Source organism: Cnephaeus nilssonii (assembly GCF_951640355.1).
Source record: "Cnephaeus nilssonii genome assembly, chromosome: 13".
Classification (NCBI taxonomy): domain Eukaryota; kingdom Metazoa; phylum Chordata; class Mammalia; order Chiroptera; family Vespertilionidae; genus Cnephaeus; species Cnephaeus nilssonii.
Genome location: NC_137084.1, coordinates 69,148,230 through 69,175,508, shown reverse-complemented (window position 1 = coordinate 69,175,508; position 27,279 = coordinate 69,148,230). Strand labels below are relative to the sequence as shown.

The window sequence follows — 27,279 nt, the reverse complement described above, 5'->3', positions numbered from 1 at the left end:
TTAACTTTATATGTATTTTAAAAGTAGTCTTATCAGAGTTAATGTATCTGAGTCTTTATCACTTTTTTTCCTAAATAGTTCTTTATAACAAAACTTTTTATTGTTGAATATTGTTTGAGTGGGTCTTTTTCCTGCCTTAGGTTTGAACCCATGGAGAAATAGATAAAGGACCCAAGCAGATGGACATCTAAAATAGCAGCTCTTTTTCTGATAAAACTATTGTAGAACATGACTTAAGATCACAGCATAAAGAGCTTAGTTACATTGAACCTCCAAACTAGAAGGTTAACCACTCAACCTCAGGCAGTGCTGCAGAGCAAAGCAACGGTGCACTTACTCTGCTCCTGGGCAGACCCCAATAAGAAATACGTGAGCGAGGGGTGGGCTTTGCTCTCACAGGTCCTCTTCCCAGACTTTCCCATCAGATCAGTCATCCTCAGGTGAGGAGGGCTAGGCCTGAATGTTACTCCAATAGACACCACTCGGTGGGAAGTTGAAGCCAGCGAAGGAGACTGTGTGGAAAGATCTGTCATCGTTGAGAGGCGTGGCTCACAGCGGCCTGGAATGGTGCAGGCAGCCCCAATGGCAGCACCAGGGCTGCCGAGCATTGCAAACAGCTGAGGGCTCTTTGATAAGTTCACCTGGTCACAAAAGAGGGAGAAAACTTAGCAGGGGCGCATTTTGTTTCTGTGAAGGCTGCATTCCTTTTTGAAGAAATCTGTTCTTTTACGGGTCTTGTTTTTCACTCCAATGTCTTCTAGATGTCATCATAGTGCTGCACATCGGTTTTTTCTGTGTGGATTGTGGGAGAGTAAATGGCTCTACCCTCAAGAAGGTTCCAGCTGGGTTCATCAATAAGTGCTTATGTTGTGCAGTATGGACTCTTCATGTTATAGGAGTTGGGCATCATTAAAAACTGAACTAGTCCAAGAAGGTTTTATGGGGAAAATAAACCCTGAGCTGGGCTTAGAACAGCAGAGGTGATCTGTGTAGGTGAGGCAGTGGCAGGGAACACATAGGGTGACTTCCCCTGTGCTACCCTGCCCCTTCAGTGAAATGGGAGATAAAAGATTACAGGGCCAGGAGAGGCCCAGGTTGTAGAAAGAACCTTAAAAACCAAGCAGAGAATCAGACTCCTGGTTTGCTACTGAGACTATTTTTAAGCATGAGAGTGGTTGGTGTCAATGAAAATTACTTTGGCAGGGATGTACTTAGGGGCTACTCAAGGAAGAGATAACTTAAGAAGCAAAAGTAATCAAGGCCCGAAGAAAATAAAATATATTAAAGCTATCGTGGTCCATCCGACTTCCTAAGTATAGTAACCTAGAGATTAGAGTTGGTGCCTGATTGATTCTGCGCCATTCTTTTAGTACATCATGGGTATAAAAGTAGGGTTTGGGTTGGGTTTTTGTGACTCTCAAAAATAAGTTTTTAACCTTTTAATTTTTTGGAGGACAACTGATAAAACGTGATATAATAATCTTCTGTACTCTATATAGTGTTATTGTTAGACTTGAAAGAGATTGTGTATTAAAGGGGAACAAACCCGCATTAGGAGAAAGGTACCAGGAAGATGGCTTGGATCACTGACCGAGAATTGATTCCAAACATTAGCATCAAAGCTCAGGAGTTTCACATTCAGACTTCAGCAAGCCTACAAGGTCTTGTCATATAGTTGCAGTTTCAGATGTTAGACCCGTCCTTGGCACTGACAGGTTTTAGTATCTGCCTAAAACGACACTGCCTTGTTTTCTTGTTTCTTCTGTGTAGCTGCACAGTCGTTAATTGCAGTGACCCAGCTGTTTGTACTGGCTCTGCCTTGGGAAGTGGACTAGGGAAGTGTGACTAAGAGAGACGGACCAGGGCGGTCTTTTCACCTACAGATGTTGTAATGTGCTTAACATTATCCAATCCTAGCGGCCCAGATAGTCGAGATACCGCAGCAGGGTCTGATTAGCTTTTTCAGATCACTGCCTTTATTTGCTGTTGGTAAAAAAAGCTTAATCAGTGCTGGAGATCAGGCTGCCTGCCGGGATCTTCCTTCTTCTCTCTCATTCTTTGTGTTCACGGCAGGAATTAGTGAGAGGATTCCTCCTCCTCCTGAATTAAAGCTACAAAATAGTAACTATAGTAGCAAGGGATAAAGAGAAGAAAGATAACCCAAGGGAAAGAAGGCTGTCTATTCATACTAAAGAGTTTCCTTTTCATACACAAAAGAAAAAGTTTTCAATCTGAATTTATAAATATTGACCGTAAACATTGATCTCTGTGGTCAGTGCATAGCTTAAGTTTTATTAGGTTTTAGTTTTAACTGCTTTGCATGAATATATGTTACATTTTTCATTCTTATATTTTAAAATCAAACTCAGTTTTACCAGAAGTACATTTACTAAACCATACTAGTGGCCTTATTTATCTTCATTCCTCCTTTCAGGGTTGATAACTCATGAAATTGCAAAAAGAAGTAACAGCATACCACCAAAAAAGAAAAGAAAAAAAGATAAATTCTTATTTTTTTCATTTCTTTAAGTTTCATGTGCTTACCCAATATATAAAAACTGAATTCTGTGTAATTCACTTTATAATTTTCAATAAACTATAGAATATTGGAAATTATTTTGAGTGGGCCTATGAAATTAGACCATGGACTTAACTATTACAGAAGCATAACTGAAGCCCTTGGCAGAGAGAAAAGAATAGTTCTTGCCTTAGAAATTAGTTTGTCATTCAGAACCCAGTAATTTCATTTAGTTAAAAAAATATTTTCAGATTTTTAACTTTTCTTATGTTTTTGAGATGGCATACCTTTAAGCTCTTTTGAAGAAAATATCTATAGACAAATGGTGATCTACTGAGTCATACTTTATATTTCCGTTTTTTTTCTGGAAACAACAATAATTTCTAAGCCTTTAGTAGGCATAAGGAATGCTCTGTGAGATAACTGAAAATTTTAACTGTATAGAGTACATCTTCCTCTTATTTTGTACAGAGAGAAGAGCTTATTTATACTTTGGTGGCACAATAAGGATGTGGCCAAGAGTCCCAACCAATATGATAGTGTCCAAGTATTCACAAATGATCTTAATTATGAGTAGCCTCTGTATATGTGTGTGAAAGGAGAGATTGATTTCGACTGTTTGGGGGGCTCTAACCATATTTTATGTCTTTAGAGTTCATGATTATATGTATTAGGGAAAAGCCGAGGTTCTGCATAAATCAGCCTGTGTGAAAAAAATTGTAAGAGCAGCTTTTTGCCTTTACTCTTTTAATTTGCACTGGAATGAAAAGGAGGTGCTCGAGTGTGTGCAGGTGCTTGTGTGCACACGCTATGTCACGTAAGTAGGGAGCAGGACAGATTTCCTTTTTCTGTAGTAGGGAAATAGCCTCACAACATCTGATGGTGTTTACATTTTTATTGAATTTTTTTCCTCATCAGAGGCCACTCAAGATAGGACTTATGCAGCCTCAGAAGCAAGTAGCCCATAGCATTATAAATACAGCAGACTGCAACTGACATAAATCAGCGATAACAAGCCTCCTCACTGAGGGGGCTGGGTTTTGTCTACTTTTATATCCTTCAAAAATATCACAATATTTCTTCTTTATAAAGTTAACTATTTGCTGAACTGGAATCTGAATATTACATCTTACAAATTTTATTAAGTACAAATACTTTTAACAGGTTTAAAGGTTTTGCTTTTTAGTATCCATCATAAAATAATTTTACACTACCCTTTGACATACAAAAGATGGGCTTTTCTGGTGATTTTAGGTTGAAGTTAGTTTTGTGTAAATTATACATTTCAGATGAGTCATTTGGCACAAAGTTGCACACAACTTGTTTTGACTTACTACACTGTACTTTAGTGAACTTACTTTATAAAATCAATTGTTTGTAAACTCTTAAACTTTTGTTTTTAAAATATTAGTGTCATCATCTCTTTTCCTCTTTTTATTGTCTTGCAACAAATTAACCAATACTTACCAATATTTTAGACCTCCCAGTACTTCCAGGGAAATAGTTTTATTATAATCTGTCTCATTTCACCAGTAACTCAGTTATTACAGAAAGGGGATTGCTGCAGCCGTTAATTGCTACTTTGACACACATCATTTTCTTTCCTTCTCAAAAACAAAAAGCTATACCAAAGAATAGCCTCAACTTTTTGGAAACATGCAACTTTTACTACTTTAAATATAATTGGTTTCTTTGTTCCATGCATTTTAAACAAGGAGGAAAGCTGGTCTGCCCAAGCCAGGTGTTTCTTGTTGGCAGCCTGCTCCCTAATGACTGCTCTCAAAGAGCAGCTGCCTACTAGTCAGCTTTGTATGGCCTATTGTTGCTGCACACCCCTCGTTAATACACATGCTGCCCCGGGCAGACCCCAAGAGTGACATCAACTTGCTTATCTTAAAAACCTGGATGCAGGGTGCTGAGGTTGGCTTGCATCTGCCTGGCCAACTAATTGTGAGCTTTCTGGCCTATGATTGGCTGTTATTCCACTCGGTAGTAGGTTAAGCAAAGACATTGCCCGTCCATCTGTTCTACCATTCATTGTTCTTCTTGCCTGCCTGGAAGTCTGCAGCTAAAATTGTGTTAAGGAGTTACTGCTGAAGCTGCTACAGAAGCCAGTGTCTTTGTATTTTCCTGCTAACGTGAGTATCTGCTACTTCATGCCTTGGAAGTTAAACTTTAGTAAAATATTCAAAGTATTAACTTGAACTCTGTAAAGGATAGAAAGCACCTCAAATGAAAGCCTACAATTTACTACATAGTGCCAAAATACCAGAAAAGTAAGTTTTTTTTTCTGTAAAGTATGTGAAGCAGATTTTTTTACATTTTTGTAATTCTGGAGTTTTATAATTACAGCTCCATGAGCATTTACCAGGTGTTAGGCGTGGCATGTAATCATTTGGTACTTAAAGATAAGTTATAACATGTTCTGATATTTCCGTAAACAACAAATTTAGATTTTTATCTTGTCACAATCTTATGTTTCTTATTGTGTCATTGTCAGACCTAGGTGCTGTAAAATGATAGTAAGATTTGATGGATTTTTCCATTGCCTTAAAAACCTAGCTTGTGGAGATGGATTGATACAGTTAGATGTTTCAAACAGCTTGTTTTAAATGTGATGATTAAGCATCCTGTTACTTTGTCAGAAGTTTCAATATCCACATAGAGTTACTAATTTCTTCTTCCCATCTTTTTCTTTCCTTGCCCTAGTTTCAGATATTAGATTGAAGATGTCATTTCAAAAACTATTGCTTTCAAGAGTTCTGCTATGGGGAAGGGGGGAGGAGACAAAGACTTTCATCTCTAAGTTGGGAGAGAAAGAGAGAGCTCAAAGGGTTAAAAAGAGGTTTTCACTTCTACCACATGCCCTATTGTGTGAACATATGCATAAGACTATTGAAAGTTTTCAGAAGATGGGCAGGCCACCAGTTGCTGGTCTCCTGCAGTTCCAGTAGACATCTGTTGCCCTAGAGCATTAACCAATCTGTTCAAAGGGACATCCTTCCTTTGTTAGCTAGAGGGACACAGACAACAGCACTCACTGAAATACAATGGTAATTAAATACACAGAGACTATAGCAGTAGGTATTTATTACATATTCATTATTTTATTTTTATTGTTCTCTTAGTTTTATTTTTTGGATAACAACCAGAACCCACTTTATGGCTTTGTAACTTTACATTACAACAAATAAATTGATTTAACAAGTTTATGGTTTAATATTCCTGATTAATATGAGGCTCTTTAGAATACAAAACATATTTGATTTGATTTGAGAAGAAGATTTTAGGATTATCCAAGTCATCTAATGAGAATTTTCAGAAAATTTCACTAAAGGCAACACTTGCTAAGATAAAGTGTTTTGTTTTGTTTGTTTGTTTGGCCATTAAAATATTACAGTTCTTCATCATCTACAAAATTATGAAAATTTAGGTTTTTTTCAACAAATAGTATTATTTTCTTTTTCACTTATTAGGCATTTAGCAAGAAAAATTGTTTTCATTTCCAATACAAATTTCTGAAGGGAATCTATAGCTTTATAAGTATAGAAATCTGTTTTCAGACAATTATATTTTTGCCCAATACTCCTTGTGTTCATGAGTATAGTATGTAAAGGCCAGTTATAATGGATTCCTGCTAGAAAGCTTAAAAATTAAGCTATATTTCTTGGATTGTTTTTTATAACTATCAGAGTATAAACTCTATGTTGCTGCTTAATGAACTGAGAAAAATTACCCTTTTTAGTTCAAAGTTGATTAAAGATTATTTTTATATGCTTGCATTTGAGTAGATACAAAACTTAAAAGTCTAATAAATGGTGTAGAAATTAAAGAGAAAATATTTTCTACCTGACATGTAATCACTTTTGTGATGTTATTAGAGTCTTTGCTATCTTTTCTTTTTCAAAATTATATTGATCATTTTTAAGGCATTGAACAAAAAGATCATATACCATTCTTTATCGTAAGATTTCTTTTAATTACTTGTAATTTTTACACATTACGTTAGATTGACAAATACTGCAGCATATGAAACTATTTCTATCAGATTTTAAACCTTAGCATTTAAGTTTTTATTGAAAGATTTCAAGATATTGCCAAATTCTGTTTGTTTGTTTTTAAGTGCCATATTAAGTTAGGGCAATCCTTTACTACCTTTACTAATTTCAAGTGGGTAAGGAAGCATTTTAGAGGTTAAAGTTTTAAAAAAAACAAAACACAAATCTTTACCACCCAGTTCAATACAAATCAGATTATTTCAGATTTATATTATGCAGAGAGAATATATGCAGTTTATAGGCCTGGCAAATGAACTCAGTTGACCTTATTTGTACTATTTCATATTTAGTCTGTTTATTAATAGGTACTAAAAATGATATAACTGTTTAATTTAAGATGATATTGAATAACTTTCTCTGAGGTAACCAATGAAGAGAGGCCTGTCAGTGTGAAAAAAAAGTTAAACCAAAATCTTTTCAAAGAAAAATTATTTTGCAACAAAATAATATGGCTTTTTAAAGTAGGTTACATCAAGCTTACATTTATCCTTAATATTAAAAATCATATTTGCCCACCTGGCCTGCGTGGCTCAGTGGTTGAGCATCGACCTATGAACCAAGAGGTCACGGTTCAATTCCCGGTTGGGACATATGCTTGGGTTGTGGGCTCGATCCCCAGTGTAGAGCATGCAGGAGGCACCCAATCAATGATTCTCTCTCATCGTTGATGTTTCTGTCTCTCTTTCCCTCTTCTTTTCTCTCTGAAATCAATAAATATGTATTTTTAAAAAATAATATTAGTCCAATTATTTCAAACTTTTGGTTTAAATAGTATATATAAATTACATGATTTATCACAAGTTAAAGGTGTATGGTATTCACTAAATGCATTCATATGCAAATGAGCTTTATCTAGTTTAATATTGTAAGAAGCAAACAACTGATAATCTCATTTTTTCTCTCAGTATTATAGCCATATGATATAATTACATAGCAGATTTACATAATGTGATCAGTACTTTTTTTATTAGAATGAAGGTGATATAAAAAAATTTAAGTACTTTTTTAGGGTGACTAATTTTCAGTTTAAAAACTACAGTATCTGGTTTTGTGTCTTTGAAAAATGTAAAAATTAAGAATTTTATTTATGCTGTAAACATAACATTGCATTCTAATTTTCCCCACTGGCTGCATGTTTCATAAGTATTTATCTTGTTTGAAACAGTCCATAACAAAAACACTACTGCTCAAAATTAAAATTATATTTTCTAGTTCAATTCAGAGATTTGGTCAGTGAATTATGATCTTGAAGAATTATCTCACAACAGCACTTATGCAAAACCCAAACTTTTCAGGGGAGATAAAAAATGTTGCCCATTAACTACACTTCCTGCAGTCAGAGCAGATTGTGGGGTTTACAGAACAATGATGTCGGAGCTTCCAGATTGGTTTGGCAGCTGCATTGTTCTCGGAGGGTAAACCAGACGCACTTAAGTCCCAGTCTCTTTTATAGGCTTTTGTTCATACCAAATTATTCTTTCACTGTGCTAGCATTCATGATGGCATGTTAAAAGAGTGCAGCTTAGCAACCAGCTTCTGGTTGCCAGGCAGCCCAGCTTCCAATAGGTTTTCCTTTTTTAAAATACTTTTGGTGGGAGCTCTACGAAGGTCACAGTGCAGATTTTTCTTTTAACTATATCCTTTCATTAGGATGCTGTTGTGATTTGTTACTTGCATTATGGTGTCAGTGTATTACAGTAGTTAATAAATCAGTGAGTGTAAAGATTTGGTTCCAAAGTTTCATTAATTCTAAATAATTTGGCTCATGAATATCCATATTAATAGAAAAAAAACTGATATGGATACAGCCTCATCCTGGAGTACATGTATATGGAGCTCTCCTAAGGGATATTTCTATCAGTTGTACGTTCAGGAGCCAGGAGAATTTGATGTTTCTTTAAAACCAATGAGTGCTACATTAGTAGAACAGTGATATTAAAATCATCTGTCTTCTCAAGGGATAAAATGTGAAAAAACTCTTGTATAAGTATGTAGGAGTTCTACACTGAAGGAATGTTAAGTGTATTGCATCAGGTGAAAGATTTCCATGTTCTCCTCTCTAGTATTTACCATCCTGAATATAATTTATTTCATTGTGTAGCAATATTTTGCACTAATAAGTTCACGAACTATGCGTTCAGTGTGGGACTTAGAAAATCACTTAGCATATTCTTTTAACGTTTATATAATAGCTCCTTTCTAGTGTAAATAAGATGTTAAAGAGCTTTAGAATTAAATGTTTTTCCAATATCTTTTTTTGAGTTAATATAAATAGGTGTTTTATGACAGTCTTGAATTCAGCTGCCACTGGCTTACAATATCCATGGATATACACTGGGATTGCCTTAATAAGTAAACTACTGATGTAAATACAATTCTTCCAATGAAGCACAAGAGAAAATAATTTTATTTTGCTAACCTGTTCCTGGTAGAGAAGTAACAATTACTCCCAGTAGACTCTAAGGAAAATGGTAAAGCATAAAGCAGCAGAAGCATTTTAAACAGTAAAAGCAATTTTATAGGGGGAAAGTAAGAGAAAAGATGACTTTTTAATTAAATGCAGATAATGGTTAATTAGTTATCTGGTATGATATAGAAATATTTTCTCCTATAAAATTGAAGAAATTAACATTTGTTCAATGTACATAATTATTTGCTAATTTTTTTAAAAATTTTCACCCGAGGATATTTTTCCCATTGATTTCTAGAGCGAGTGGGAGAGAAGAAGGAATGAGGGGGAGAGAGAGAGACACACATTGATTGGTTACCTCCCCCGTGTGTTCCTACTAGGGCTGGGGAACCTGCAAGCGAGTGCGTGCCCTTGACCAGGAATCGAGCCCACGACCTTCAGTCTGAAGGCTGATGCTCCAACCAGAGCAAATTGGCCAGGGCTACTACTAATTTTATGTGAAATATTTTCTCTGCTTTCTATAAATGTGTATAGACTAAAAGAGCTTTTTCCCACTTCCTGGAATAAAATAGACTCCAGTGTCCCTGGCACTAAATAAGGGCAGCATAACATTAAAAATTGTATTCTGTTTCTGTGTTTAATATTTACAAAATAAAATAACTAGGGCAAAACTATCTCTTAAATGGATTATAATTGACTTTATAATTATTTAATTTCTTACTGGCTGTTGCTGAATCTGTGTTCTTTCAACTCAGTACTGGAATCATTTTTGAAATGTCTTTAGATTGTTGTTTAAATTATTAATTTTATAATTAATGATACTTTTACAATTATAAGTTAGTGTTTTCCTTCCTTTACAATTTTTTATGAATTACTTTTTTGAATGTACATAAACTGTCATAGCATATCTAAAAGATGCTTTTTGATAGTCTTCTATATGTCGCTCTAGAAACGTACATAGGCCTTTCCTAACAGTTGAAAAAATCTCTTCCATTATGGTTGAGAAGCAGCATGACTTAGTGAGAAGAATAGGAGTTTTAGAGTCAGACAAAAATTGGTAAAAAAATACAGTTCACTACTTACTACTTTGTTACCTTGGAGGGGTCACATGGTCTTTCTAATTTCTAACTCGTTTGCAAAACAAGGCTATCTTGGCAAGGGTGGTGAGGGATGAGAGGATATAGGCTTAACATAATGAACATAGGTATTTATAGTTTGGTAATTCTCTTTCAACTTATATATTGAGACAAATGAAACAAATATTAAATTCTAAATATTTTACATTTTTCTCTAGGAATACGGGGTGCTTTGCATTCAGGAATACAGAAAAAGCAGCAAAGTGGAGTCAAGTACACGGAACAGCTTCATGGGCTTGAAGGATCATCTGGGGCACGACCTAGGCCACCTTTGTGTGGAGAGCACTGACCCACATTTCAGCACATCTGTACCTTGGTCAATGGTAGAAAAACCAACAATGGATAAAGTTAATTCCGGGAAGGAAGAAAAGGAGGTGTCTGAAGAGAATGCGAGCTCTGGTGACTCTGAAGAAAGCACAAATTCTGATCATGAGTCAGAACAATTGAGTAGCATTTCAGTAGAGCCATGCTTATTAACCAAGACTCACAGACAACTATGTAGGTCTCCCTGTTTAGAGCCTCATGTCCTCAAAGGCAGTGAAATCTTACAAGACTTGAAATCCGAAGAGCCCCAGACTACATCCAAGGAAGTGAAGAAACCTCCTGATGTGGTGCGAGAATACCAAACAAAACTGGAGTTTGCACTTAAGTTAGGTTATTCTGAAGAACAAGTTCAGCTTGTGCTGAACAAACTTGGTACCGACGCTTTAATCAATGATATTTTGGGAGAACTTGTCAAACTTGGAAATAAAAGTGAGGCTGAACAAACAGTTAGTACAGTTAACAGTATAATGCGGGAAACATCTTCCCTGGAATCTCAGCGGTCTGATTCTCCAATGCAAGAGATTGTAAGTGATGATGGAGAAAACCTGAGACCTATAGTTATTGATGGCAGCAACGTGGCAATGAGGTAAGTGGGGAAATCGTCAGTGATTACTACCAAGTCATCTTTAAAAGGTATTTCTAATTTTGTGACTGTTTCTCTTCTAACAGTTATTAAAGTCAAGTTTATTCTGCATCCTAACATTAACTTACATATTTCTAATTGTATCTCTTTTAATGATCTATCTCTCTACTTCTAGAGTGGTCAGGCATTTTTACCCCATTTGTCGCTAAACAGACACCTCCTTCCCCAGATATGTCTCTTTTTTTTCTCTCTCTCTTCTGGCCCTATTACTATGCTATAAAAATTAGCATTTGTTTCTGGCTTAGTGTTAACCACTAGTTTTAAATGAAGAATTTGAGTACAATAATAGTCAACAATTTTGGAATCTAAATAGCCTATTTCTACATGAAATCAAATAACCATAGAAAAAAACCACAGTTCTGCCCTAGCTGGTTTGGCTCAGTGAATAGAGCGTGGACCTGTGGACTGAAGGGTCCTGGGTTTGATTTCGGTCAAGGGCACATGCTTGGGTTGTGGGCTCGATCCCCAGTAGGGAGTGTGCAGGAGGCAGCAGATCAATGATTCTCTCTCATCATTGATGTTTCTATCTCTCTCACCCTTCCTCTCTGAAATCAATAAAAATATATTAAATCAATTAAAATATATTAGAAAAAAGAAAAAAAAACAGAGTTCTTTTAGAAAATAAACTATCTTTATTATTTGGGAACAAATAGTTTCAGTTTATATTTTATCTAAGAGTTGTAATTCAAAAATAATTATTTAGGAACTGAGAGGGGGAAAAACAAATGCAGAACTTCTAATGAAATATTTTTATAAATTTTGATGGCTTAAAATTTAAAGTGCATCTAAATTCAATTAGTACCATACAGATAACTGCCCACAATGTTCAGAACAATGAGGACATAAAGATATATGAAAGCATCAGTTATTCTTTTCTAGAGCTTATAATTTTATATATTGTTTCTCAAAAGGTGATCTAAGAACTTGTTAAAAATTTCAACAATAACGATAAATTTTCAAAATACATAAAGCACATTCTAGGACAGTGATGTCCAATGGAAATATAATGTGTGGCACATGTGTCATTTTAAATTTTCTGGTACCTCCCTCAGTCCCTCCCCCATCCTCCCTTCCCTTCTCTCTAAAAATCAATGGAAAAAATATCCTTCCATGAGGATTAAAAATAATAAAAAAAAAGAAACAGGTAAAATGAATGTAAATAATAAATTTTGTTTAGCCTAATATAGCCAAAATATCACTATAGTATATAATCAATTAAAAAATTGTTAATGAGATATTTTGAATTGTTCCTTTCATATGTCTTCAAATTGGGCATCTTACCCTCACAGGACACCTCATTTCAGACTTTCAATACTGCATGTGCTCAATAGCCACATGTAGCTAGCACCTATTGCACAGTGTTATTCTAGAGACCTACCAAGTCCACACACAAACCTATCAAGTCCAGATCAAGGTGTAGACATCTCCTTTTGTAAGCAGTACCCCACTAATAATGATGCATACTGAAATTTGAGAACCACTGTTTTTAGTAGGTGATAACAAGTACAAAGGTGTAAGAAGGATCAACTTGTCCAAATAACCTTTGTAGGTGGAAGCTATATTATCTTACTTGCATTTATAAGCAAATGAAACTTGCAGGACTTAAATTACTTGCCCAAGGTAGAATATAGTATCGATCCAAAAATGTCTGACTTCAAAATCTATACACTCATTTTTAATATTTTTATTGAAAGGAACAATTCAAAATATCTCATTAACAGGAGGAGGAGGAGGACATAACAGCCAGGAAGTCCTTGTCTTCAAGAATGCCATATGATATTAAAGATAGAAGCCCAATTGCAGGATGTCAAGAAATGAAGGAATAGTGCTAGACTTTTATTCTAGAACTAGGGGCCCAGTGCACCAATTCATGCACTTGAACAGTGGGCTGAGAAGCTGTGATGGGCACGGGCGGGTCTCGGCCCATCCTCTGCACCCCCACCCAGCCCGGCCCGCCGTGGCCCCCGGTCCCGTCTGCCAGCAGCCCCGCTCCTGCCACCACTGCTCCCACACACTGATGGTGCCGGCCCTGCTTGCACCTACTGACGTCACGGAGCAATCACTGACCGCGCCAAGTGATCGGAACCGGCGCCAGGTGCCAGCAGCGGGTGCGAGCGGCAGCTGCCAACCCTGATTGCCCCTCAGGGCTTCTCCACCTCCCCCCTGCTCCTGAGGGGCGATCAGGGCCGGCAGCCGGTGCTGAGTGCTGGCAGCAGGTGCGAACGGAGCCGGTGCCGGCAGCAGCTGCAAGTGTCGGGCGGGACCACGGCACACGGGAGCAAAGAATTTTCAGTAATCACCAGAGGCTCACCCCAATGACAGTGACCTGTGCCCCGCCTTGGTTTAGCGCCCCCGCCCACCTGCTCTGCCATCCCGCCGTGGCAGATGCCTGCCATGTTCTGCGCTCTGCCGCCTGCTGCCCACACCCACCATATTCTGCACGTGCTCCCTGGTGGTCAGCACACATCATAACAACCTGTTATTCCGTTGTTCCACTGTTCAGTCTATTTGCATATTAGCGTTTTAGATAGATAGATAGATAGATAGATAGATAGATAGATAGATAGATAAATAGATAGATAGATGTTGACAGAGGAAGGGAAGAAAGAGGAGGAAGAGGAGTTGGGAAAGGATTTTGTTTTGTTTTTAAGAATGAAACTATAAGCTGAGGGGACGGGAAAGTCTCCACAGGAGAGGAGCTGACATATGAGTTAAATTTTTGAAGCAAAGTTCTGAAGGAGGAAACAAGAAAGGCCCAAGTAGGATATTTGGCATTGGAAGTAAATGCAGGCCTTGGAGGGGGAAGAGAGCTTTAGATTTATAAAACCTGGAAATGAATTTTTAAGATGGATATCATCAGGATAAATGATGGCACCGTTGGGTCAGCCTGATGTCAACTCACAGGACCAAAACCTGGTTCTCAATGGAAATGAAAATTCCTTGAACAACTGAAAATTGACCGAACACTCTAAACAACACTCATCCCACATGGTGAAATTTTTCCATAGAAAAACTCTAATGTAAAAAAAAAAAAAAGATGGCATAATTAAGACATTTCAGATCTCGTCTTATGTAGTTATGAAAACAAACTTCTACCCCACACTGTTCTGCACGATCCTGTCCCTTGCTGTCAACATGGGCGGTGCAGATTTGAGCCTTCTCTCCGTCATGTACTTTAATCTGACACTTAGTGGAAGTGCTATAGGCATTCCAGGACTGAGCAAGCCGACAGGAAATTTTACTATAGCAGCATTTTACTGTCAGTCACAATAAAACATACCACATCCATAACTATGAAAGTACCAAGATTCATAAAAACTCATAGTAGACAGTTTACATTCTGCCATTTATAAGATCTACTTAAAGTAGCAAAGTCGTTTAAAAATGCATATCTTCTTCAGATCCAGAATCTTAATTTAACAAAGATACAGAGAGATTTCACCCATTTCATGTCGCATAAAATATGACATGCTTTTACTTTTAAAATTAATTTCCTACTCGTAAGTTTAGCAAACCTATTATGTAGTAAATACACATATTGTAAGAAATCATAATAAGTAAATGTGGGGATGGGTTTTATTTCCTTCCTCATCTCTCAGATATATTCCCTATGTAAGATAAATATATTTTAATTTAATTTAAATGTGGGCCATGGAACTGATATAAATGATTCTTTAGATGTAAATTAAAAGTAGGAAGCAAAGGCATTTTTATTAAAATTAGCACAATAGACTTTTAAAAAAATGTAATTCTCTACAGAATTCTAAGTTGTTTATACTCCCTAGCCTCAGTTTGCAAAATTATAAAAAGGGGACACTTTTATATTGCAGGTTTGTTATTAAAATTGAGATAATTAATACCAGGTACCTGGCATAGCATAGGTACTGAGTAAACTACAGTTGTTATTACCTTAAAGAACCAGAATATAGTAACTACTGTAATGAAAACTTAGTTATTTCAGTTTTTTATTCAGTATTTAACAGTAGCAATTTAGCAGCCCATTTTATTTTCACTGCAGTTTATATCCTCAGTTTTCAATGATGATAGCTACGGTTTCATAAAGGAGACATGTGCTTAAGATCTGGATGACTCCAAAATTGCAAAGGGACAAGCTACATAGCTAGAGTTTATAGCTGAGGGTTCCAAAATTGCAGGGATCTGTATTGCCTTGGGGAAGCATACATCTAGTTTTGACTTATTTAATATCCTATTTCAAATGTACCACCTTAATAGAAGCTCTGGATACATTTGTTGAATGAGCAAAAATTGAGATAAATACCCAAAACATAGTCTAGCATAATTTGTGACAGGTATTTCACTGCTAGATATAGGAACAAAGAGGACATAGTATGCAAAAGTAAAAAAAGGGGTAAAGTAAGTTTACAGAAAGCCCTAAACTTTTGCATATTAAATGTTAAGCATTCAAAAAGTGCTTGGTTTCTGAAACATGAAAAGAATGAAATTTACATTTAGTGGAGCTGGGCTAACGATTCCTGACAAAAAGCTGCAGTTAATTTTAATTCTTAAAAAAATAAAATAATTTAGCAAAGTAGTCATTCAGCAAATAGGCCTCTTTCCTTAATAGGGCAGGTACCTGACAATATAGATATATGATGAAATGTATATTCCGGATACAGACACAGAAATAAAACATAATTAATATTTCTGAAATGAAATTCTATGATATTGAGATTTTTATTTCCTCTAAGTAGCTTTATAAGCCTTCACATTTGTGATTCCATTAAACTTGAGATGGTTTAGCAGTGAAGTATAGAATTAGTCTATCCACATATATGTAATAGTTTAAACTCATATTTTTCCTTAAACAAATCCAGCACTCTTTTATACTGTGGTTTTAGGTTCAGATGACTTGTCAGATCATTAATGATGTACAACCTATGAGCCATCGGGGATGGGAGTTGAGTGTCATAGTCCTTGATTCCTAAAAGTCCTTGATTTCTTCAGTATGCTTTCATGACTTTATTAAAATTAACTATATCTCTATATTCTACTTTAGCTTCTATCAGATAATATAAAAGATAAGAATGGTGAACAAGGAAAACCCAGAGCCCCAGCACTGCCTCTGCATTATGCTATAGCACAAATTCTCCTGTTGAGTCAGAGTGGAAGCTAGACACTTTTTTCTTTTTGATATGAACAAACTTGAAACTCCACCACCACCACACACCATTATAAGCTCTCTATCTTGGACATTGAAGCCAGGTTTCTGGGTTTAGATCAAATCTCCAGACGGGTGGGTAAGCAATATTGGTGCATCTTTGTGTAGAATATTAGGACAAATATTTTCTTTGCTAATGATCTCAGGTGGATCACTTTTAGCCAATAGGATTCATGCTATTGAATTTAAGCAGGGAACAAGTGGCATATCATTTGCCTTTAAGAAAGATCACTCTGAAGATAAATTTAGAGAATTTGAACACTAAGACTGGAAACAAGAAGACCTACTTATGTTTCAAAAATATATGCAAATGTTAAGTTGTAGACCACTCCTGACAAAAAAGATGAACTAAGAATATTATGACTTTTCTCTACCAATCAAATGGTATAGAATAGAGAAATAAAGCAACCATTTTCTAACAGTTTACACTCCTCCACCACACTCCCAACCCCCACAAAAGGAACACGTTAGAAACCGGCTGCTGTTGTTACAAATCTGAGTGTTAACTGAACGTAGAAAAGCACTCCAGGTCAGACCTTACCATCATTTTCTTAAAGTTGAACAAAAACCAGATGTAGATTTTAGAATTAGAATATGAACAGAGAAAATGTATAAGTTTGCCTGTCTAGTGTGGCTCAGTGGTTGAGCATCAAACTATGAATCAGGAGGTCAGGGTTTGATGCCCCAGGTTGCAGGCTTGATCCCCAGTGGGGGGGGGGGGGGGGTGCAGGAGGCAGCTGATCAATAATTCTCTCTCATTATTGATGTTTCTACCTCTCTCTCCTGCTCCCTCTCTGAAATCAATAAAAATCTATACTAATAATAGAGGAATATGCAAATTGTCCAGGACGCTGTTACAGTAACAGTAATGACCTAACAATAGGCTGTGTGGGGCAACAAGGCCAGCAGGGGGGTTAGTGAGGGACAACCAAACAACTGACCAGCAGGCTGCGTGGGGCGACCAGGCTGGCAGGGGGGTTAGCGAGGAATGACAAACAACTGACCAGCAGGCTGCATGGGGCGACCAGGCTGGCGGGGGCAGGGGGGGACAGTGAGGGGCGACCAGGCCGGCAGAGGGGGGCAGTGAGGGGCAACCAGGCTGGCGGGGGGGGGGCAGTTAGGGGCGATCAGGCAGGCAGAGGGGGCAGTTAGGGGCAATGAGGCAGGCAGTCATGTGAGCAGTTAGGAGCCAGCAGTCCTGGATTGTGAGAGGGATGTCCGACTGCCGGTTTTGGCCCGATCCCTGGGATGGGGCCGAAACCAGCAGTTGGACATTCCCCCAAGGGGTCCCAGATTGGAGAGAGTGCAGGCTGGGCTGAGGGCACCCCCTTCTCCCATGTACGAATTTTGTGCACCGGTGCCTCTAGTATATTAATAAAGAGCATTTTAAAGCCATTTTTCTAAGAATCCTTTGAAATTAAAATCTATTTTCATATGTTCAACTCTGTTTATGAATAATGAGGGCAAAAATTTGAGGAAATATTTAATTCAACAAATATTTAATGAGCACCTGGTTGTATTAATTTAGTGTTCGATAAATATTTTTATAACTGTATTACTATTATTCTGTGATTAATGTCCAGTGCACTCTGACTTTCTATAATATATTAAGCTAACTACATCTAAACTTGAAGGACTTTTGTATTAAAGGGTCAAATATAGTTTTGTAATTTAAAAGGATACTTTTCATTTGTATTTTTTCATTGTAGGCACTTGACTGACAAACTCTGACAACTTGTGTCCTTATCATCATAATGACCCATTGAAGTCATACAGGTTTTACAATCATACTTGAATCTTCCAGTAGAGAGTATAACAACCTTATAGGCCTAGTTTTTTTATTTAAAAAGAAGATGATGTATAGAAAGTTATCAAAAAAGCAATTGTCTTTTTTAGTCCCCTGATTACTTTGATTTATTTTTTTATTTTTTTTAAACTAAAACTCTTTAGTTGACTTCCACACATCAAACATATTGCTCTAAAAATCACAATTTACTATCAGTGGTGAGATTAAAGTTATTAAAGATCTATTTTATTGGTTTTATTTTCATTCCAATGCAAGCTTTTTCACATTTTCTAAAAATTAGGGCTAAAGGGACATGAGAAAGTGAAGAAATTAATGTTTGTTGTAGTCTCCAGGTACTCTTGTTCAATCCTAAAGGCCCTATAGCTTCAATAGTGGGATTACCTTCATTTTACATATGAGAAAATTGAGGTTCACAATAAGTAACTTGGCCAAGGTCACACAGAAAAGTGGTAAAGAAAATACTTAAACTCATGTCTGATTCCAAAGACTATATTTTCATTGTATTGGCCTACTTATCAAAGCCATCTCTATTTAGTAGTAGTACTAGTTTTAGTAATAGTAGCACTAATATTATATTCATTGGTAGTACTATTAAATATGCCATTCTAGATTTAATTTTTATAATTACATTTTAGATGATTTATGGAAAGACTTTCTATGAATAGCTTTTCTTTTTTTTTTAATATATTTTATTGATTTTATTACAGAGAGGAATAGAGAGGGATAGAGAGTTTAGAAACATCGATCAGCCGCCTCCTGCACACCCTCCACTGGGGATGTGCCCACAACCAAGGTACATGCCCTTGACCGGAATCGAACCTGGGACCTTTCAGTCCGCAGGCCGACGCTCTATCCACTGAGCCAAACCGGTTTCGGCTGAATAGCTTTTCTTTTATCATATTACTTAGTACATAAATTTTAGAATATAAGAAAGTAAAAATCACCTATGGTTTACAAGGTTCTGTATAACATTATAAGTAATATGTTAATTCAAAAACAAAAACTAAAGCAAAATCAAATTGAGGAAATAAGATAATTGAAAAGAGATTTCTTTGTTCTCCCTTTTATTTTCAATGCCATGAAAAATAAAAAGAGGGGGTTCCCTTTAATAATAAGTTACTTCATTCCCTTTTTTTTTAAAGTTTTTTCTTTTTTTTTTTATTGCTCCTTATGTTTAACCCTGGAGAAGAGAAGAGTTATAATTCTGAAATAACTCTTCCTGTCCTGTGATTAACCTAGTAAATGATATGTGTGTGTATATAACTTAAGAAATATGTGAGATTATATTTCCTAGATATATCAAATATTGAGGTCCCATATTGAAGTTCCAAAGCACATTAAAACATGTGTTTCCCTGCATTTTTCTCTGCATTACAAAATATGCCTTTATAATCTATTAACCATAATAGGTGATATTTAATGGCACATTACTAAGCAAGTATACTTCAATTCTCTAGTGGGAGTATATATGGTGTTGATAAAAGATGTAGCAAATATATTATTTTGACTCTTGATTGAATTGCTCTTCTGTTGAAGACAGAAAAGAATTTACATGCTTTTCAAATTAGTTATAGTAGTATATATGAATAAATTAAATGTAATCCCATTAGATGTGAGGCAAAATAAATTTGGGTAATAATGAAAGGTTATGACAGGGAAAGTCTTACGTTTGTCAAAGTTAAACTGTGTTCGTTTTAGCCTCCCTTGGTTTCCAGTTTCTAATTCAGAGGGGGTTGCATGTCTCTGAAGCTGAATGGGAGTTTCTGGGTAGAAGTAATGGGACTTCAGTTACCACAATCCAAACTCCAGCAGCCCTTTCACAGCTTGGTCTGCAAATTAATTTCATCTTATTGTCTGAAATTATAATTCAATGAATTATAGAAGTCTGTTGTGGAAGTTGCAATGACTATTAAGTCAACAATAAGTTGCCATTGATGTTAGAAAGCCTCTGTTCTCCAAAATTTGGCCCATAGTATGGCAGACCCCAGCACGGATTTACTGTCAGTATAGGTAAGCACATGTTCACTACCTCGGTGCCTTGTCTCCCAAGAGCTTCAAATACACTCTACCTGGAGTGCAGCCCTTCGTGTATGCAGCAGGTCTCTTCCAGCAGGTCACAGCATTAAGGAAAGTGGCTTAGTCCTCTCACAGAGGACCTCATGGGAGAAAGAACAGGTGGAAGGTTGTTCAGAGATACGCACAATGTGTATGTTTTTCTGGGTTTGGGTGAAACCAGAAAGGTCAGTAGAAAATGCATGGCTCCAGGATCCATAAGAAAGGACAGGAAAAGATTAAGGCAGGAAAAAGAAATGTGCATATGAAGGTTTCCCATTCCCAGCTCGGGGGTTCTCCGGTTATGTCCATTTTGCGCATTAGTTTGCACTACTTACCAGTTATTTCCTGTCTCGTTTCTTGGGGGAGGAGTCTCCTGGTGGAGGTAGCAAAGCCTCATAGTTAGTGAGGTCATATTCCTGTGTCTTCCTCAGTCTCTCAGCATTCCTCTTGCAGTGTCCTTGGCTTCTTACAGTGGCGTCATACTGACTGTCCGTTCGGGAGCCCTCTCTTACTTGTTGGTGTCCCAGAAAAAGGTTTCCTCCCTTCGTGAATAATACTAACTGGGAAGGTAACACTGCAGCCCTGCGTTTCTTTTTGTCTTCCCCTTTCTCCATTTCCCCCCAAAGCTGGATTGCTATTGCCAATACCTGAGAAACTGTCTATCCTTCCCATCCAGGTACTTTTCTCACTTAAAATTCCAGCAACAAGACTACCACCGAGCTGGAGAGGAATCCATCTGATCTGCCCCCGAATCCATCCTGTTAAGTTAGAGAAGGCCCCGTGATGAAATCAATGGAGACTCATGCAGCAGTGGCCGGGCAGCCTTTCCAGGTCACCCGCTGCCGAGGGATTTCACAGATTACTGTCAGCAGGGCCCGCAGTGGGTGTCCCAGGCCTGAGGAGCAGCCTGAGCTGGAGGAGGTGCCCGAGCCCAGGGTACTCCCTTGTGAGGGTTATCCTTTGGCCCCATGATGCCTGTTTGATTAGTCGAGCAGAGTCAGCAAGAGGCAAGACTCGTGCAGCAGCCGGTGCCCATCCTGCAGAGGGCTGCAGATGGCAACGTGCTGGGAGCCCTGGTGCATTTTTGCAGAGTTTTCCAAAGCGCTGGAAGGCGGTGACTCTTCGGGTGGATAATATGAAGTAGGGAAAGGGGCATATGCACTCTCACCACACTGATATACCCAGCAATCCTGGGGAAGAAAAGGGTTTCCTGAACAGTGAGTTCACAGAAGGCACGAGTCCCTGGGGCTCCAAAGGAATAGGGTTGATTTTTTTTTTTTCCACATTGAGATGAAAAGTAAGTTGGTTTGTATGGCACTGCAGTTTTAGTCTCATTTTGCTGTTTCCCTTCCAAGTTATCAGAGCAACCATTCGCCAACCTGAGGCCTTCATTCTAAGACAGTCATTTATCTGAATCCTCAGACTCCTTGTTCCTTCCTGTTAATCATTACTACCCTAGCTGTTTTGCATGTGGAGTGCCAGGGGATTCTCAGGGGTAGAGTCCATATCAGAACATTTAGGTAAGGCTGGTAATTCTCTCTCTTCCAAAGGGAAGTTACCCCCAGATCCTAAAGCCATTGGGAACCATCCAGTTGAGCAATGGTCATCTTCCAGGTCCCAGACTGAGGCAAAGAAGGGTGAACGGAATAGGAGAGCAGGAGCAACAGCAGAGAAGGGTTGAGAACCTGGAGACAGAGAAAGGAGCTTTCTGTTTCTTTATAGCTGTCCAGTTCGTTCATTTCCTGGGATCCAGAGATACCAGTAGTCCTTTTACTTAATGAATGGCTTTTCTAAAATCTCTCTAAATATACCAGTTTATCTGCTTCAAACGTGCCTTCCTCTGGCCATTGCAAAGCAGGATTTTATACGCTTGTCTGTTCCAAACATGACAGTAAATTAAGGCTTTTAAGAAAGAGACCTGCTGGCAGGTTTCTTGTCGTTTACTACCATTAAAACCAATGGTGAACCACATGCAACCTTAGAGCCTGTGTTACCCATTTTGATCAATAGTAATTCAACATTTGCAGTGAGGATTTGGAATTTTCCCTGGGAGCCCGATCCCACTGAGCCAGAGTAGTTGAAGGGATGCTTTTTAGTAAACCTTCCAGGTTTCTTAACTAATTAAAAGTGGCCAATATCTTTCAACAAATTCACCCAGCAAAGGACTCACTTGAGGTAGACCATCCTTATTGCCAAAGGGTTGAAATAAAAAAGAATTTGAGGCCCAAAGGAACATGCCAATTCATAAAATTAGAATTAGCTATTTTTAGTACTGAGAAGAAATGACCCTGAATTCGTGCAGATATAGCTTGACAGTGGCTACAGAACTATAATGATTTTTCTTCTCTGTTTATATGAAATTAAAGCTACAGTTCCTAAATACCATCCAACCTTTTTAGTAAACACTCAGCAGATAGTTACTTTGCACCAGTGAGTACATTGTGCTTACTCTGACATCCTGTTTTTCGTAGTTTTGTCAGCTTACGCTGTTTTTATAATTGGTTATCAGAACCTCCTCGGTTCCCCCTTATATTGTATCCAGCACATGTGATTAGTCACATCCTTGAACGTGCGTCACTCAGTAAGGTTAGATGGAGGTCAGTCTCCCACAGCCTCTCCTAGTCTGTGGAAGTCCCATTTGCTGTTTGGACCCAGTTGGTAGTTGTCCACTTGGACTTTAATAGGAATTACTAGAGGTGATTGTGGGCCTTGGCTGGCAAGGAATTCTAAGGCACAGCAGCCCTTCCAGGATTTCCTGGTCAGCATTCATTTCTGTGGCCTGGTAAGGGAAGGACCGGCTGGGAAAGTATTGGAGACTCAGGAACCCACCCTACACGTCCCCACTTGTCTGCCTTTCCCTCTCCCTGTAGGAGATAAGACTTTAGCCTGCCCCCATGTGAGATCTAAGGCTGGGCCAAGGATGAACGCCAGCTGCTAACTGCATTAAACCTTTTCAAGTTACCGTTGGGTTTCCTCAACCTAAATGTGAAATACTGTGTTTTAGAGAAAACACGCCTTCAACTTTATAAAGTTTTGCCAAATTGTTCTCCTGAATTGTTACCCCAATTCACACTCCCACCTGTAATCTATGAGTTCTTGCTTTCACACATCCTTGGCAACATCTGGTGTTTGCAAACTTTATTTTTTCCAATCTGATGAGTGTGAAGTGGTGTCTCATTTTGGCTTTAATTTGCATTTCTTCACTATTGAGCATCTTTTCATGTTTGTTGGTCATTTGGGTTTCCTCTTCTGTGAATTTGCTCATATCTTTTGCCTTAAAAAAAAACACACACAAAAAAAACCTGGTTATACAAAAAACTTCTCGATGTTAGGAGTACTTTATATATTACTAGTGCCCTGATGCACGGATTCGTGCACATTGAAAGGAAATTAATTAGAAGGTGGCCAGCAGGGCAGGATTGGGCGAGACAGGCTGGACACGCCCCAGAGCCAACCTCCCGCAGTCCCTCCCCAGCCGGCCACACATGGGGTGGCGCCATGGCTCAAAGGGCATCTGCAGAGTGAGCAGGGTCCCTCCAGCAGGTGGGGTTCCTTGGTCTGGCCTGGCCTGCGGGGATCGGGCTAAAACCGGCTCTCTGACATCCCCCAAGGGGTCCTGGAGTGCAAGAGGGCACTCTGCAAAGTTGCTGTTGTTCAGCAGCTCCTACGTTGAGCGTCTGCCCCCTGGTAGTCAGTGCGTGTCATACCTACTGGCCAGTCAGACAGTCAGTCGGTTGGTCAGATGGTCACTTAGCCTTTTATATATATAGATGAGGACTAGCCTTTTGGTTGGTGCTCTATGTTGCAATACCTTCTCCCAGTCTATGGCATTTTTATTTTGTTCATGGAGTCTTTTACATAAAGAAGTTTTATGTGCCCAAATGTATCAGTCTTTTCCTTGATATAGCAGGTATTTCCTATCCTGATGTAAATGTCTCCTATAATTTCTTCTAAAAGTTTTATAATATTTCCTTTCAAATTTAAACCTTTGATCTATCTACAGTTTACTTTTGTGTATGGTTTGAGATAAAAACACAATTTTATTTTTCCCATATAAATAACCAATTGCCCTAATACTGTTTGTTGAATTGATTTGTAATGTCACTTTTAACATTTATACGTGTGTGTGTCACTTTATGCTCACTTTTCTGTTACATATTTTATGTTTTTTTTCATCTTTGCCTATACCAATACAACAGTGATTGGATTTCTGTAGGTTTATACTAAGTATTGATAACTAGTGGGGAAGGTCATCCTCTTTTGTTCTTCAAAATTGCTTAACTATTCTTGGCCTTTTGTTTTTACATGTTAACTTTAGGATCAGCTTCTCAAGTTCCATAAAAAGCCCTTTGAGAATTTTTCTTGGAGTTGCAATGCATTATAGATTAATTGGAGTATTGCATCCAGGAAGATGGTTCATTGTTCCTTTCACTTGGGTTTTCTCTTATTCCCTTTACTACAGGTTTTCAATATTCATCTTCTCTATAAATCTCTTGCTTTACCTTTCTCTTTAGATTTGTTTAGTTTTTGTTACTGTTACAAATGGGATTCTTTTTTAAAATTTTAATTGGTTTGCTGGTGAACAGCAATATTCACTTTAAACTAGAACCTTATATCTTCAATGTAATAACATTGTCAAAATATGTTATCTGTGATACGTATGTCTGATGTCCATTGAAATCTGTTCTGAGGCCTAGCACACAGCTAATTTCATCAGTCTTTCCTGTGCTCTTGAAAAGACTTTCTCTTCCCTAATTTTGTGCAGGGTTTTGCCCATGTCCATTAGATCAGGCTTGTAATTGTTCATTGTCCAGGCTACAGTCTAAGTGTTTTCTGCTCCATCTGTCCATTGTATGATTGTGGGTCTGTCCATTTATTCTAGAAATCCTGTGATCTTTTGCAATCCTCATATGGAGACTGAGATCACAATTATTATAGCTTTTTTGTGAACTGTCCCTTTATTACTATTATGTAATAACTTTTTGTTGCTAGTAATTTTTGCCATAAAATATTTTTTCTGATATTAGTATAGCTTTGCCAGTGTTTTTGGTTTATGGTTTGATTAATGTAGCAGTTAAGGATGTGTATAGCTGCAAATAACAGAAAAATTGACTACACTTTCTTAAACAAATGAGGGAGGGTCTTTTTTCTCAGATAACAAAATCAGAGACGGATGTGGGTCCATCGGCTTAGAAACCCAGGTTCTTTATATGTTTCCATTTCCCATTCACAGTGTGGCCTTCCTTCCTCCTGCTCTCTCCCTGTGAGGTTTTGTGGGATAGGCGTGGGGGCGCGGGCCGAGGGGAAAGAAAGGATATGAGAACACCTATACTGTCAGTAGTGCGTGGTACAGTATCCTGTTTCAGCCTGTGTAGAACCTTTCTCATGTTTGCTGTTTACCCACATTGTATGAAAGTTCTTTAAATAGAAGGTCGATTCTTCTCTTCCTGCAGTGAAATGTGACAGTCGCCCTTACAGATGAAGTCACTGGGCAGAAAATGCTTCTATCGTCTCTTAGCGCCAGAGTAGGTCAGTGCTCAAGTCGAGTAAGCAAATGGCATAATGACCAGCAAATACTCGTACACTTAGATTTCAGAGCACTCATGCAAAACAAGATGGTTATGTTTTAGCACATGGAGTGTTTCTATTTAGGAACAGTTAGTATATATATTCTCTCAAAAGATGCTGCCAGCATTTTCTGTAGTTTTTCAGAAGACTGATTAAATGTCAGTATTTTCCATGAAACCTGGCATCACTTTGTATCATTGGTGAGGCTGTCAGGTAGCCCTTCTTACCCAGAAAATGTGACTTCAGAGTCCCCCATCCTGTATCCCTTTTTCTGAAACTTCCAGCACATCTGACTTCACCTCTGATCCTGCCCAGGACCATCAGCAGGGGCGTGGAACCATAGTGCTCTGGTTTGCGTTTATAGCCTTAAATATCTGCAAAACAAGGTGGTCTATTTCCCTTTTGTTTTTAAAATGATTAGCCATATTAGATGGTTCCAGTGTTTCACAGGGGACCACTATAACAATATATTAAATACTTAATGTTCAGTTTGTGCTAAACGTTAGTAAAGCATTTGTCCACCTATTTCATTTAGCCTTCCTCAGGCGTAAGAAGTAAAGAATATCTGTCTCCATTAAAGATAAGAAGCGCAGCCTTCAGAGCTCAAATTATAAAAAAAGGCAGTGTCAACAATAAAAAATAAATGAATACATTTTTAAAAAGAATGCAATTGCTGAATTCAAAACAAGAGACTTTTTTACAAACCTCAGAAGTGTTGTTTTGAATTCTTAGGCTGCAGTGCACAAGCAGAGCCTGGTGCCGCATGAATACTTGTTGAATGACTATCTCTTAGTTGGGCATTTTCTTTTAAGCACTGAAACTGCTGATCCAGCTCTGAATGCCCTTGTGTCGTCATTAATCCTTGTCTAACACAATAGTGTTAAACAGAAACCAGGTGTCTTTTTCATTGAAGGACATGGAAAGTGTTTCTTGTATGAGACTAAGCACTGTGAACATACTTTTCCCATGTATGTTGTTTTACGTGGTCACCTAATACATTTTGTACATTACTTATTCATTATATTGAAATATAAGAACTCTTGAGAAGGAAGTTTTAAAAAAAATAGGTATTCCATTCCACTATTTTGTTTTTTAAATATATTTTTACTGATTTCAGAGAGGGAGAGATAGAAACATCAATGATGACAAAGAATCATGGATCGGCTGCCTCTTTCACACCCCCTACCTGGGATTGAGCCCACAACTCAGGCATGTGCCCTGACCAGGAATTGAACCATGTCCTAGTTCATAGGTCAATGCTCAACCACTGAGCCACCCTGGCTGGACTCCATTCTACTGTTTTTACAGATTTCTATGTGGCTTCTCTTTTACATTTGACTGAAACTATTCTTGCTGTGTTTGAGGCCCCTTTCTGGTCAAAAAGAGCATGTATCTTTCTGACTTGTTACCCTTTATTACTTTACATACGAAAACTTATTATTCTCCACACAATAATCATCCCAATTTTCTTAATTTTTTTCTCACAGATTTTCAACTTCTAAGTTATCTTAGAGTTTCTTTGAGCTATTCAACTCCATCTCAAATTTGAAAGCTCCTATTACTATTGTATTGATGTGATCA

At 37.8% G+C, this 27,279-nt stretch overlaps 1 protein-coding gene across 2 annotated transcripts in view; it reads left to right on the top strand.

Moving 5' to 3' along the window:
• Nucleotides 1-27,279, top strand: part of ZC3H12C (zinc finger CCCH-type containing 12C) — a 62,685-nt gene that overhangs the window by 22,125 nt on the left and 13,281 nt on the right. For both annotated transcript variants that reach the window (XM_079789251.1, XM_079789252.1), the window contains one exon: nt 10,281-11,032. In XM_079789251.1, the coding sequence (XP_079645377.1) occupies nt 10,281-11,032 (752 nt within the window). The remainder of the gene's footprint in view (nt 1-10,280; nt 11,033-27,279) is intronic.